The following is a 14459-nucleotide window of genomic DNA, read 5'->3' on the forward strand; positions in this document are numbered from 1 at the left end:
TACAACTGAGAAAAACACAATGTAAGGCTATTAAACCCAAATCTAGTCTGTTACAAATATTTCAAATGGCAGCTCCTTCATTACACATGTAGGCCATACTGCTGTGACTCAGTCTCTAGAAATTAGATAGATGTGTTTTATTTCCTGTATGTTGAATATGATTGTACTGCAATGATTTAGAGGGTTGTTCAAGACAAGATGCATGACATAAAAGTGAAATCACTGAAGAAGGAGCAGCTCTATGAGACATATACTAGCCCTTGGAATATACTGTTTGGCCAGGCTTGTACATATGCTTATTTAGTATCATATCTCATTCATAATTTGTCATTTTCCTCATTTTCTGGGGATAGTATTTTCAAATAAGCAGTGACAGTTTTCTCACTAAGTTTCTTCATAATCCCAGTTTACAAGTACCCTCACATTGCATCTGTCATGATATATAATCCTTACATTTGATATTTCATGTGTTTTTCTGTTGAACTTTAGAAATAAACTGAGTTTTTAGCAACATAACACAAATGCATATAGGGCACATGGGGATTCCACATGTTAGTAACATCAGTATTAGTGGACATAATTTTCATACATTTATGTTCATGTTGATTTTGTTGATTGCAGCACAGTTGAGAATAAGGACTCAAAATTAACTCTCATTCCGGGTTCCAAGGGTGAGACATTTGTAAATGGAGAATTAGCAAAGGAAAGAATTGGTCTCCAGCATGGTGACCGTCTAGTGATAGGAGGAAACCATTACTTTAGGGTTAGCAACCCATATGAAAATGACACAGCAGCCACGGGGCAGCCAGTGGACTATGAATTTGCACATCAAGAAATTCTCAGAATTCAAGAAGAAAGGTAAGATAAAAGCATTATTATCTTCCAGGTGACTAGATGTAGCCCTTAATATATTTAAGTGAATATAAATGCTAAGTATTGTGTTCTTTCAGACTTCATGCTGACTTGGATGAGGCAAAGAGACAAGCAGTCCAGGAATTAGAAGCAGCAAAGAAAGAGGCAGAATGGCAGCTAGGCTTTCAAAGAATGAATTATGAACAACAACTCAAACAAATAGGCACCGCATTAGTAAGTAGGAACTGAAAATTAAGTGACATAGTCAACCAACCAAAAAGCTAACTAAGGGTGGAGTCCTGCACAAGCGCTTAATATTGTTACAGTATAATATCACTTGGCCTACTGCTTCATTCCCAGTTCTTGTCTGGATGGAGCTTGGTCTTGTTGACCCGTTCTGGACAGTTGCTCACGCAGCTTGTCCTTGTTAGTCTTGTATAGTACATTTGAGTAGTGAGCGACAAGTTGACTGCCTCTGCACAATTTATGCTCAATCCTGATTTGTCTGCTAGAGCCATCTAGTAGAGAGGGGAGACATGGGTGAGAAACATCTATGGGACTGATTTATCATTGTGTATCCATGGCAATGCAGTCTAAGGTTCAGCACTAGTAAAACCAAAACCTGTCACTGAAAGAGAGCCAATCACATGCTCACTCTCACTAAAGTCAGCAGCTTTTATTGGAAACACTTATTAATATTGTGAATATTCAATTGGAAAATACTGTATGAAGTATGGTGCCTGTAGAGATTAATCTGAATATCAGCCATTGTGGCTGAGGTGGTTGTTCCTTTCACTTCACCCAAGGGAATTTATAGAATGGTACCTTAAATTAGGCCATGATTACTTCTTTACAGATCCTTTTCAATTCATTATTAACTAATCATCTGTTCGTTTGATACTGTGTGACCTAAGCTATTGACAGTATCATTAAACGATGCATAAGTAATATTAATGTTTGTAGTGTGACTTCCTTTGCAGCAATGGGTTTTTCTTCACAATGAATAAAAATGAATGAGGTATGCAAAATAAAGAACATATTTTGAAAATGTGTGCACTCTGAATTTGAGTGTGGCTTTTCACACATCATTATCCTGCCTCCTTCTTAATCTTCCAAGTGATTTCTCCACCAAAATTCTGTATGCATTCTTGTCTCCTTTATTCAAGCAAACCTGTCATTTTTTTAATGCATTTAAATTAATTAATAGTAACCTTGAGTGAGTTTATTAAGGACTCTGCCCCATGGAGTTAGTTAAACTACAGATATTCATCTTAATTGTGAGGAGAAAAACAATAGACTGATACTACAAAATCTGTTGAGACATTTGCTTTATATTGCTCTATGTGTTACTGTTCTGCTTCTAATAACAGGAATTTTGGGCAAAAATACTGACACATATATCCTTTGCAGGAGGAGCAAAAGAATGCTCTGTCTGAAATCCAAAAGAAGAAAGATGAACTAGAGATACAAAAGAATATGTTAGAAGCTGAGGTTCAAAGGAGAAGTGCAATTCAGGAAACTACCACAGACTTCATTGTGACACCATACAGATCCAACTTCCTGCAGGTAGGATTCTCACAGATTGATTCAACATGTTCATCTTCTTACATTTTACGGGTAAATATCATAAGCATGAATAGGATATTGTATCATAAAGTAAGTCTGTGGAAACACATCCAGAAATAGAACTCTTTTCATGTCAAAAACTGATAGCCTGTGCTTCCCAACAACTTGGATAATATTTTATGTATACTTCATAGATACTCTCACCCCTGCAATCCTTCCCTTCTGTTTCCCTCTACTTTAATTTAATAGTGATAGGAACTATAATATTTTCAAAATATACATAAGTGCTATGATTTGAATTGCAGTCTTGGCAATGTACACCATTTAGTGGTTTGTATACTAATTTCATTTCATGTACCTTCTCAGCCCATCACCTCTGACAAAGTTTGAACTTACAATGGTTTCTGGGCCCATGTTTAACTATAGATCATCTGTATCAGCCATCATCTTTATCACCATAAGTTTTGGGGGAATATACAGAATCTGATCCTGTGAGTGCTCTAAGTTCAGAAGTAGATTCCTTCATCCTTGCCATCTGTGCCTTAGTAAATTACTGTGTCCATTAGCTGGTAGAATACCAATGTTGCCTGAAGCTGTTTCCATCTTATTTTTTCTATGGTACACTTAACAACACTCACACTATTGTGTTTATCTTCATCTTTACCACCAAACACCGGTGATGTCTAAAATGTGGATACTTACTTTCTTCATTGCCAAATAGTGATGCCACAATACTTAAATGCCATACCTGAAGACAAGGGTCCAGGAATATAATTAACCCATTTGCCGCAGCCAGATAAACAGAGAATCAAGTACATGTTTATCCTTGGCCTAAATGTATAATGACAAGATTTTGTTGAGTGGCTGATGGTATTTCTGGAAGCAAATGCGCATTACATTCTTGTAATTGTTACAAAACTGTATCTTTGCATAGGAAATTGAAGCTGCCTTAAATGAAACTGTGGTGGATACAGAAAGCAACTTGAAAATGGAAATGAGTCTCTCTGACAGCTTGGACGGTACACATCTCCATGAACTTATAGTAGCAGTAGAAGAAGCTAATCAGCGTTGCAAAGAGATGGACATTCATTTTGTAAGTTGATTGTGATAAGCGTATGCAGTAAACATAAATGTGTGCAAATGTTCACTTGGGATTTGTAATTGTTTACCATCCACCCAGGAAACACATTTGATTTACCCATCACTACTTAAAAAATATCACTGAATTCTTGCCCAAAATAATATGACCTTCATAAACTCACTTCCCCCATACTTTCTCTACAGTTCTATTTCCCACATCCTTGGTGTCTCATCTCCTATCATAGAGATCTTAATCATATGCACTTCCCACCAACCGCTGAGAAGTCTCATACTCTACCAAGTACATCTGTCAAAGATCTACATATTTGACCTTATCTTGCAAATGCTTGAATGATTGTGATGTTATGTTACAATAATTCAGGAATTTTATTTGTGGGGAGTATGAATTATCTCTGTACTTTAGATTGCTATGTCTGTTTTTCTGTATAGTATTTATGTTTACATCCAAAAATTCACACCATTGGCACAGACCAAAAGCTGATATCTCCATTCATTTGGAAAATTGTAAAGGAAAGTTTAAAAGCACTGATAATAAAGTACTTCTTTGTTAGACATCATTCTGAACAGGAAATGCATTAGACAGGTTTTTATTTATATGTATTTTGCTACAGGTTTCATTCAAACACATTTTAATTGGCCTAAGCCTCTGGAAATTCAACTTTCTATGTTGCAGGAATTTCAGCACCAATACATTTTTGGAGAATCAGGCCTGGAACCCAAAGTAAGAGTTCGTGACACTGACAAACATCTGACTGCTTTCTGGAAGCCTACAAATTTCCTCAAATGGCTCAGTCTTTTGCGTGATTATGAACCGGTTAGTTACTTCATATCTGTTAACTGCACAACACATTTCATCACATTTATTTAAAATATGCTACTCCTTTTAATTCTCCTGAAAGTATGAGGAAAAATCAAGAGAAATTTCTTTTCTGGTCTGTTTCATAAGTGGGTATAAAAATGAAAAATACTTTAAAATGTAAACAACTACATAAGAGACTTTTTGTTGCCTTTCAGTATAGTGAAGAACCAGTATAACTTTAATTTCAGTAAAATATTTATATAATTTGCTTGTCTCTTCAGAATTTAATCACCTAATTAAAAAAAACATTTATCTGGTTATCTGTCTATAAGCCTACAGTGTTACAATCCAAAACACAAACATCATCTTCCACTGTGAGAACCTCAAAACTCTTGAAGATCTGAGATTCAAATGGTCTTACATTTATGTACACTTTCCCTCTATATTATTATGGTGATTATATATTGAAAACATATTGTTCTTATAGTACACTGTGTTCATTTGATACAAGCAGTTTCAGCAGTTTAAAAAAACTGTTACCATCCTACACAAACCTAAACTCAAGTGCACTATTTTAATTGTACTGTCTTTTCAGAATGACAGCTTTAAGGAATTATTGGACACTGACTTATCATGGGAAGCTGATGATTGGAAAGGAAATGAACACGACAGTATGCACAATAGGAGCCGAATATCAGTCAATATGCACCAAATTAAACAACAGCTCAATGACAGCATACAACATTTGTCAGTGGAATACTCATCAAATAATGATTCAGTTCTAGGCAGTTCACAGAATTATTTATCTGTGACTGACAACACCAGTACAGCAGGTATGAGAAAGTTCCTTACATTTCACACTAGGTCTCAAAAATCAAATTATAGTTTGTAACAGATTATGTAAGAAGTCAAGAGATATTTTACTTATCTTTGCATTGTTACTGCTATTTAGCCTCATTATTTGTCAGGAGCTGAATTTAAATGAATAAACATTTATCAGCTGATGTATAATGTAAAATTTAAGATGGGTATATTCACAAATTTTTATTTTAAAAATAGACTACTCATGTACTTTGTATTATCATTAGGATGTGTAATATGACACAGTGAGATGTAAACACTTCACAGTGTCAAAGCCCAGTTCAGTCCCTGCAACAACATTCAGTAACCTCTTGTTTCATCTCAATCAGCATTTTCCTTTTTTTGAATTTAGAAAATAATAATGTGCTATAGAGCTATTATGAAAATAAAAAGCATCTTGCAGTCTCTAAGAATATGATTAATTCTAATAACAATATTTTTGTATATTGCAGATTGCACTCGTGATACTGAAGGTGTGAGCAACTGTCTGCAACAAATGGAAACAGCAGCCATCAGACTTCACAAATTGTGCAAGAATAGGAAAAAGTGCGAGAAAGTATGCACAACTCTGGATTCACTACATGGCCTTATCCAGCAACTGAGGTTTGTTTTAGATGTCAGCCATGAACATGACATATCATTTACACAACAATATAACACTTCAGAACATTCTCCCCAACTCTTTGGAAGCAGTCCCAAGAAGAGATATTTTCCTTGTCTGCCTTCACATTCTGCCCCAGTGAGATCAAGTCTCCGATCACCATGTCCTCAGTTATCAAGAACAAAGAAAGCAGTCAGATTCTTTTTGACAACAAGTCAACAGGAACGGAATACAGAATAGTAATACAACAGCAGTTGTAAGGTTTTTAATTTTATAATGTACTGTAATATAAATCATGTTTTTGTTGATAACAATAAATTATAATCTGTCTCTCTGAAAGTATTCAGTCAAAATAATCCTCAATATCAATGTCTGGGTTCAACAGGTCTTCACCATAGGCACTGAGATCAAGTTGATTCAAAATCAAATTTTCACACATTTCTTCTAAATCTGTTTCTCCTATGAGAACTGCACCCTGCATCTTTCCATCTTTCATTACTAATTTGATGTACTCAACCCCCTTTGTGACTCGGAGAAGAACTTCATACTGCCCATCAAGTGTCTGGCCATTGTATAAACCCAACAGTACAACCTTATAACCAAAAAACCGTGTCACATGTGAAAACAACTCAAAACAGAAATCTTGGAGGACTGTTTCACCTGATAATGAAGCTACCATACTCTTAGCTGCATACATCCCCATCTGTCGAGCTTGAGTCCACAGCCTCATCTGAAACCAATGTGCAGCTTGTTCCCATGATGCAGTACATACATCTCCTGCAGCAAAAATGTCAGGTATGCTTGTCTCCATCTTCCAGTTAACCTTTATCCCTCCATCATCAGCAAGAATGAGTTTGTCATTTGTGGTTAATACAGAATTGTTTGGTATTACACCAGTCGCTGATACAATGAAGTCACAGCCATAGACTTTGCCATTTGTCAAATGAACATATACAGGCCATGATTCATTGCTTGAATCCTTTAACTCTGCTTTGTAACTGATTTCCTTTACTTCAGTTTCATATTCCACTGTGACCTTCGTCATGTTAGCATGAATTCCATGAATGCTGAAAGTGGCATGCCAGTCTGGACCCAAGGCTGCTCCTCTAGGTCTATCCTTCAGATCAGAAGATCCACTGACAGTATATTTCAGTCTTTTTACAGCGGATGATGTCTGACTTGTCATTCTCTCCTTTGTCTTTAACAGCCGTGTTTGAAAGAATTCTGCAGCTCCTGGATCTATATATGTGGCTGATATATGCTTATCCTTTATAGCCCATATTATTTCTACTCCTTCAATTTCATGCACAAGCTCAGTGGCTATGCCTCCATTTCCTACAACAATAATCCTGCGAGCATCCTTGATTCTAGTCTCAAATGCCTTCACAGATTCAGTATCACGTATACCAAGAACAAATGGATTTTCTTCTGCTATTAACTTTGGACTTCCTCCTGTACAAATACATATCTTCTCATACGCGATGCACTTTCCACCAGATGTAGAAACTATATGCTCTTCAGTGTTAATTGATGTCACTGTATCTTGTATTACAGATACAGTCTGATGTAAGTCAGCAAATATTTCAGCTCTGAGCTCTTTAACATCAAATTCACACAGTGTCTTGGTTAGGTGAACAATATTGGTAACAGCCTTAATGACAGGTGAGGCTGTAAGCAGCAAAACTTGCTTATCAGGCCTCAAAAATGCTAATCCTTCTGCACATGATACTCCAGCTATACCTCCTCCCACAATAACAAATGAATAGCTTTCCATTATAGGTACTCTGTACTTGGCAGACTATTAGAGTTTATAATATAGTGAATAGTCATATTCACGAAAAGGAACATCAAAAGTTATGAAGCCATAGTCCTTTGCCTTTTCTATTGCCACCAGCAGCTCCAAGTGACGCCTCTGACACAGACCAGTTTTTCTGGGGGGAAAAAATATAATGTCATTTTGCTGTAATACAGAATATGCAATAATTTGTTTTGAGTAATAGCAAAAAAACTACTCACGAATAGCTGAATACTTCTCCAGTATGTGGTGAAATGAACTGGTTTAGTAAATCCACATTCTCATGATGCAGTACCAAATATTCATCTCTGCAGATTGGGCATGGGTTACCTGTTGAAATTATACCACCTCTCTGAAAAAAAAATTAGTATGTTTTCTGAAAAAGTGAATTTTTTTTTCTATTCATTTTACATTTTAAATTGTACAATATTATACTGAAACATTTTAGTGTGATTTGTTTGCCTTGCAAAAAGTATCAGGACAGAAAAGAAAGTATATTTTCTCCATATAACTGATGCCATTATATTGTTCTGTCTATCACAGCTCAACTGTACAATTCATTATGTAAAAGCCTAGCATAATATTTTGTTGGCAAATTTAAGAAGGCAGATTTTTTGGAGACTAAACTGGCCCTATAGTTCAGTCTCTAAAAGCAGGATATGGTAGAATTACACCCCCCCACCCACCCCGAAAGTGCAAGCTGTCTCTACTTATCACAATTCTGTGAGAATCTGAAATTTTTTTCTGCTCTTGACATGACCTTGGAATTTATAGATTGCAAAATTAAAATCACAACTGGCACAAAATTCTGTACACTAAACTCCCCTGAAAAGAATATATTCTCTCTTTATAGTGTATCACTTCAAAGCATGACTAAAGTTTTATCCACAGATGTCTACCAGCTTCACAGATATTATGGAATCATGGTATTGTCCGCGAGCCACGACAGTAGACCTGGTATCTTTGAGGGAGGTGGGGTAGACTTCTGTGCTACTAACGGACTGAAAAACACCCACAGCTTATACAGGTCGTACGTCGTGAGCTAATGTACTGACTGACTGATAGCACAATGTTCTTAGGTAAGGAATACATCACCAGCGCATGCGCAGAACCCACTTTCCCCCTGCCACACAAGCAACGTCTGACAAGGCCACGTCTACTCTCGTGGCTCGCAGACTATACATACATCAGATCCTCATGGTGGTTGAGATGTTTGTGGTTTTCTGGGATAATGCTGTGTGGTCTTGTAAGTGTAAATGTTTTGGAGGGACATACCACCTCCATCTCCAGTGAACATGGAGGTAATACATTCCTCTGAAATAACATTATAAGGTATTTAAGGTAACAAAATCACAATACTTTTCCACAATTGACTTACAATACATGTCTTTCTTGTCTTCAGGGGGGGGAAAGCTCCTTTGTGATTTCTTCTATACTGAATCCACACTGGCTCATTACCATAAGTTTCTTTGTATGCTGAAAGAACAATACAGTGTTTGTATGGTCAGTATGAAAACTGCAGTTTTATCACAACAGAGAAAAAGAGCTCCATCCTTTTAGTGAAAAATATATAAAAACAAATTTCCACATCTGGCTGCCCCAACCATTTTACACAAGTAATTGGTTTTGATTCCATTTATCACATTTACAATATAAGTTCTGTGGTGTTCATTACCTTTACTATGCAAAATTCTTTCCTCACACTTGATATTACAACACACACCTAATTAATAACACAGTATAAGTTAAGGAAAGTAATAATTTTCCCTGTTCTTTCAAATATTAAGTAAAATGAAAGATGTACTTATTTACAAAGCTTGCGTTTAAAGAGATGATTGAAAGAACACTTGAATGTCTTCTGTTACTGGTAACTATACCTCAATCACTAGGCAGCTAAACATGAATTTAGTGAATAAGACCATACTATGGCAAAAATGGAAATTGCTCTGAAAACCCTTCACTATTAATATTGCTTTGAATAAAGTTCCTAACTCTTTAAATGCAGTTTTATTTATATACTTGGCAAACATAAAAAAACACTTTTTGGATTTAATACTCCCAATAAAACAAAACCTTTTATGTGTATCTTTCAGATTTCTAATACATACCTTCGCTTCTCAGATATCTGATACTAGTTTCTGCAGGAACAACAGTGGTACTATCTATTGAGGGATCATGCTTTTTGTTGTTGTCATCTTTGACTTCCACTTCTGATTCTGGTTTACAAAATGATGGGACACCAACTGTTAATGGACGAATGAACAGGTCCTGCAATATACAATATACATTACAAGTCCACATGACATTATAAAGTATCTGCATGTTGGCCACATGCCTGTCATCTGTTATGTATTTGGGTGGCCTTCAATACCCCAATATATGCTGCAATATTATTACAATAACAGCAATTTTCTACAAATCAGAGAGTTGTAGTAGGTACTTACATATTGGTCATAGACCTGTGCTCATAAGTCAAATTGTTCGGAAACCACCTGAAACCCCTGTAAAATGTACTTCTACATTTAGTCTATTTATGTAATATATATTCACATGAATGGACAAGCAGTAAGTATGAAGGCATGCTTTTCTAAAAGTTTGGACAGGTGAGAGAATGAGTCTTTACTATAACTACTTACTTCAAAAGAAGTGTGACAGACTATGCCCACTTCATATTTAAAAAAATGCTGGATTTTGATCAGTATATTGTGGGAAAACACTAAATTTCTAAAATCGTCAGTTCTCAGTTTAATAACATCTCCATCAATTTAAATCATAGAATATAAGAGAATTTATTTACATTCCATAGATCCTTCATAGGCCTAAGCCAAGGATGTACAACAGGTCATAGCACAAATACAATACTTGTTTCTAGTACAAATATAAATACATAGTTACAACAGCTATTTACAGACTTTTGGGACCACAGTATTACAGCAAAATAATTATAATGAGAAACCATCACAGTTGTTACATGTATTTATAAATTCTACTGAGTAGAAGTGAGATAGGAGATACTCTTTTTAAGCTGGCTTAAACATTTTTATAGCATTATTTAAACTTTTGACAGTAGGTGGAAGATTATTGAATAACATAATTCCTGTATAGTAAACTCCTTTTTGATATTTACTGAGGTTAGAATTTGGCACATGAAGGTTGTATCTGTATCTTGTTCTTATATTGTGGATATCTGAATTTGCTTGAATTTTTTCCATATTATCCACTGTAAATTATAATAGTAAGAGCAAGAATTCGCTGGCTAGTGGAAGAATATTAAACTTCTTAAATAATTCCCTACAAGAGGCTCTCCTTTTAGTGCCTGCCATTATTCTAATGATTTTCTTTTGAATGTAAACTACTTTTTTGATGTCTGTTGAATTTAAACAGAAAATTATTCCATATGAGATGATGGAATGGAAGTAAGCAAAATAAATTAATTTTAAACTTTCTTTTTTCATGAGTGCTGCAACTGCCCTCATGGCTAAACATGCCAAGCTAAGTTTGGGGATAATGTATTGAACATGTGCTTTCCAATTTAATTTGTTGTCAATTTGTAGGCCAAGAAATTTAGTTGTTTCTAACAACCTTACAATATAGTGACAATGTATTACATACTAGACCTATCACAATTCTAACCTACCGAATATCCTCGAATTGTCTCTGGATTTTTGTTTTTACAGTTCCTACCAGTAGCCATGACAAACCCACTCCTTAACTAGCACAAACGGCCACTGCATTGTCCTCTACCAAAGCAAATGTTAGTACTTTAAAATTGGACATCCTTTTTGGGTCACCAAGCATAATAAATTTGACCGAACTATGCACGCTTCTCCGAAAACTATTTCATATGACAAAACAGTCGATACCAATCGTAACAGCACAGAACGTGATCGATATTATGCCTCTCCTACATTACGCATTTGGAATAAATATCTGAAATCATGTTTACCTTGCACGAAACGCTATCAACTGGCCACTTGCAGATACATACTTTTTCCGGTCGGAACTTGCAGTAATTCGCAACCAACCTCGAATAAAACAACAAGGCCATATTGTATCAAGAATGTTCAAGAATATTTCACTCCACCTGAAGGATTGTGGTTATAGTGGGTCACCTGAAATCAAATGAATTTGTGAATGTACAAAGGTAAACTTTGCAACATTATTCCAAACCAAATCCATATAGCATGAAAATTTATTTTTGGTGTAATATACAGACAAGAGGAAACATTTATCTTAAATCATACAGTAAAATCTACTGTTCGGAGATATTTTGTTCATAAAACGGACCGGAACTTCATTTCTTTTGTAGAGTGGAGGGGGTCGACTTTGTACGATGGATGTGCGTCCAAGGGTTATAGTGACGTAAGATCCCCTATACCCAATTTTATATGGTTTTATTTATCGTAGGTAAGTGTGTTATTATAGCGCTTCATGTCACGTAAGCGTATGTATTATCAAACAAAGTATTTATATAATTGTTACATACTATTTACAGATGTGTTGTTTATTTTCTGATGCGTAATCAGAAATAGGATTCATGAGGATTTGTATTTTCACAAGCAACCCAACGAGAGTGCTTTCTCATTCCGTGTAGATTGTCTTCAGCATATTTTATTGCCGAATAATTTGTATTTTAATTTATGAGCAGTTTATTAGATTGATGTAAGTGGCTCATGGAACGGCCAATATAATGTCAGTTATGTATATGAATATGAAAATGTTAACGTAGTCTATTGATTTGCGTTAATGGACTAGTAGGTGGGGGAATTTGGGCTATAATATATTTCCAAGTAAATTAAAAATATTTTTAAAACAAAACAAGTTTGTAAATTATTTTACTATTTTAATTTTTAGAAGTGAATTTATGTTTATATGTATCTTAAGTTTTGTCTCGTTTTTGTGTGACGTAGTAGGGTGGGGTCTGCTCAGAAGCTTTGCGCATAGTTTGCCAGCTCACCGTGCATAAGAAAGCGGTCTTTTGTTCGCGTTGGATGCTGCGTGTTTCTTTATATGCCACAATAATTTTGTATTTTAAAACTATGGTCTGAACGTTATGGACAAATGCTGATATATGTTTGTTTATTGGTAGAGGAAGATTTACGAAATCTGATTTCCTTTTTGAGTACATACAATGGCTTAATAAGGACCCTACAAGCAGGATCCGTTTGTTTCCTTAAACTGGATTTAAGTACGTTTAAGAACTAAACAGTAATGCATAATTGTTTTGTGTATAAAGTAGTGATTGTGGTATTAGTGTAAGGATATTTCGCTTTGTGTAGCTGCTGTGGATGAGCTAAGTCATCGTCAGTCTTCCCGTGTTGGAAGCTAATGCGTAACTTCTGTGGTTTCAGATTCTGAACAGTTAAAAATATGAGTATTTCATGAAGAATCGTGACTTAATGTGAGTCGTGCGAGGTAATTCTCTACAATGGTAAGTATATTATGTCCATACAGAAATTCAAAATGGCTACCAAGGTTAAATGAAGGATATTACGTCTTTTCAGGTTCCGACATTTTTCGGTATGGATCTGTTGTAGATAGTGAATTTATGAGACTGTTGGAACTTCATTTTTTCCAGAGCACTGCGTTTATATGGATGTTCCATGTGTCTCGATATGTAGTAACAGTCGGCATTTAACATATTGAATTGTGTAGCAATATGGTTGCCAGCGTCATCCATAAATTCACACCATAGTAGTTGCAAATAACTGTACAAAGAAGTTACCGTTAGTAAGAGTCGCTTGTGCGTTTTATTGGATTACGTGCAATATTGGAATTAAAAATGGCCATATAGTGTTGCTCTCTGGTGTTGAATTCCCGGAACATGTTTGTTCTGGTTGGTACAGGAATAGGTAGTTAATGTACTAAATAAAATACCAGAACTTTCATTTTGAGGGCATAATCGTTTGGCGTACGAAGAACGCTTAATGGGCCCGTTCATGGCCGTTGCTCCGCCATTTATCGGCGTTATGAACTATAAAACAACGTGAATGGATGTACCTTTTGTTGCAGATAATTTTTTTATTTTATTGATTTTACCAACGCGACTGATTCGTATAGAAATGATACGAATATCCTATTCTCTGCGCACGCGTGTTGTTGGCCGTGAAGGTCGTCTCTGTTCATATCGTGCTTGAAAGAATTATGGTGGTAGGACTGATTTTCATTAATGTTGGTATTCGCGACTCGACTTCGGGCTGTTGTGCAATAGAAGAAGAACCTCTACGTGGCCGATGCGAAAAGTGCAGTGATGGCTTCTCCCATTATTGTAATGCGCATGAGTGAATCATCGGCTCCAGAATAATAATTTTCCGCATAACGTTTTTACCCGCAGCACAGCTTGAGTTTATCAAAGTCACTTGATGGCACATCACAAAATTTCACCTACAATGGAGGTACAAGGTAAAACAGTACAGGAAAACGTTGAGGACTATTTTCAGATGAAATCACCACTGCTATGGAAAAAGGTAGACGTTCCGTGAGTTAGAGTCAAACACTTGCTGTCTCTGGAAATAATTTCATCTTTCCTTACCACACATTTCTTTTTTTTACAAGATTCTGCCCAGTCCTCCAATCAGGACCATCAAATATAACTTGCCACTGGCAACCTGCCTTCTATGAGATCTGTAGAGCTCACCCCACACACATTCACCTTTAAGATGGTAACTGCAGTGTTTGCTGTTACGTTTGTGAAGGTAGCATTCGTTGCAGCTCACAACCATAAGCCAAGAATACCTATTGACAGTTGTGTAAAAGTAGTACAGAATGATTAACCAATCAAACTTTTTTGTTCTGCCTGGTAAGTACAGAATGATTAACCAATCAAAACTTTATTGTTCTGCCTGGTAAGACAATTAAAAAGTTTAATTAAATGGCAAGAAAAT

At 35.8% G+C, this 14459-nt stretch overlaps 4 protein-coding genes across 10 annotated transcripts in view; 2 read left to right on the forward strand and 2 right to left on the reverse strand.

Annotated features, from left to right (window-relative positions):
- The window catches only part of neb (kinesin family member nebbish), a 36078-nt gene extending 29968 nt beyond the window's left edge, over nucleotides 1-6110 (forward strand). For both annotated transcript variants that reach the window (XM_022084230.2, XM_022084231.2), the window contains exons 11-17: nucleotides 622-858; nucleotides 951-1086; nucleotides 2263-2418; nucleotides 3353-3511; nucleotides 4193-4333; nucleotides 4914-5151; nucleotides 5632-6110. In XM_022084230.2, the coding sequence (XP_021939922.1) occupies nucleotides 622-858; nucleotides 951-1086; nucleotides 2263-2418; nucleotides 3353-3511; nucleotides 4193-4333; nucleotides 4914-5151; nucleotides 5632-6020 (1456 nt within the window). In that variant the 3' untranslated portion in view covers nucleotides 6021-6110. The remainder of the gene's footprint in view (nucleotides 1-621; nucleotides 859-950; nucleotides 1087-2262; nucleotides 2419-3352; nucleotides 3512-4192; nucleotides 4334-4913; nucleotides 5152-5631) is intronic.
- On the reverse strand, nucleotides 4091-7554 carry Pyroxd1 (pyridine nucleotide-disulfide oxidoreductase domain 1). The gene has a single exon (XM_022084244.2). The coding sequence runs from the start codon at nucleotides 7552-7554 to the stop codon at nucleotides 6124-6126; it is 1431 nt and encodes a 476-aa protein (XP_021939936.1). The 3' UTR covers nucleotides 4091-6123.
- mRpS18B (mitochondrial ribosomal protein S18B) lies at nucleotides 7522-11695 on the reverse strand. Of its 2 annotated transcripts, none has more exons than XM_022084248.2 (5): nucleotides 11522-11695; nucleotides 9684-9843; nucleotides 8954-9051; nucleotides 7797-7927; nucleotides 7522-7711 (listed from the first exon to the last, which is right to left on the reverse strand). In XM_022084248.2, the coding sequence occupies exons 1-5, from the start codon at nucleotides 11621-11623 to the stop codon at nucleotides 7582-7584; spliced, it is 621 nt and encodes a 206-aa protein (XP_021939940.1). In that variant the 5' UTR covers nucleotides 11624-11695; the 3' UTR covers nucleotides 7522-7581. The 2 variants fall into 2 exon arrangements, with proteins under 2 accessions (XP_021939940.1, XP_021939942.1); XM_022084250.2 differs by lacking the exon at nucleotides 11522-11695 and adding an exon at nucleotides 11213-11447.
- A 183-nt stretch (nucleotides 11696-11878) lies between these two features.
- The window catches only part of LOC110839751 (uncharacterized), a 61043-nt gene continuing 58462 nt past the window's right edge, over nucleotides 11879-14459 (forward strand). Inside the window, exons 1-2 of one of the 5 annotated variants that reach the window (XM_022084236.2) lie at nucleotides 11879-11982; nucleotides 12927-13006. In XM_022084236.2, the coding sequence (XP_021939928.1) occupies nucleotides 13004-13006 (3 nt within the window). In that variant the 5' untranslated portion in view covers nucleotides 11879-11982; nucleotides 12927-13003. Of the gene's footprint in view, nucleotides 11983-12505; nucleotides 13007-13734; nucleotides 13978-14000; nucleotides 14043-14459 lie in introns of those variants that run through there. The other 4 variants (XM_022084234.2, XM_022084235.2, XM_087354135.1 and 1 more) reach the window with 4 other exon arrangements.

Source organism: Zootermopsis nevadensis, unplaced genomic scaffold, assembly GCF_977971745.1.
Source record: "Zootermopsis nevadensis isolate Lab colony 2312 unplaced genomic scaffold, Znev_1.0 Znev_ptg000022l, whole genome shotgun sequence".
Taxonomy (NCBI): Eukaryota; Metazoa; Arthropoda; class Insecta; order Blattodea; family Termopsidae; genus Zootermopsis; species Zootermopsis nevadensis.

What these genes read in the sequence shown, in the direction of transcription:
- Pyroxd1 (XM_022084244.2), bottom strand. Translation starts at nt 7,554, where the DNA reads ATGGAAAGCTATTCATTTGTTATTGTGGGAGGAGGTATAGCTGGAGTA.
- mRpS18B (XM_022084248.2), bottom strand. Translation starts at nt 11,623, where the DNA reads ATGGCCTTGTTGTTTTATTCGAGGTTGGTTGCGAATTACTGCAAGTTC. An exon ending in CAGATATCTGAGAAGCGAAG is followed by an intron (nt 9,052 to 9,683) that starts GTATGTATTAGA and finishes TTGTTCTTTCAG; the next exon opens with CATACAAAGAAACTTATGGT. An exon ending in GGAGAAGTATTCAGCTATTC is followed by an intron (nt 7,712 to 7,796) that starts GTGAGTAGTTTT and finishes TTTTCCCCCCAG; the next exon opens with AAAAACTGGTCTGTGTCAGA.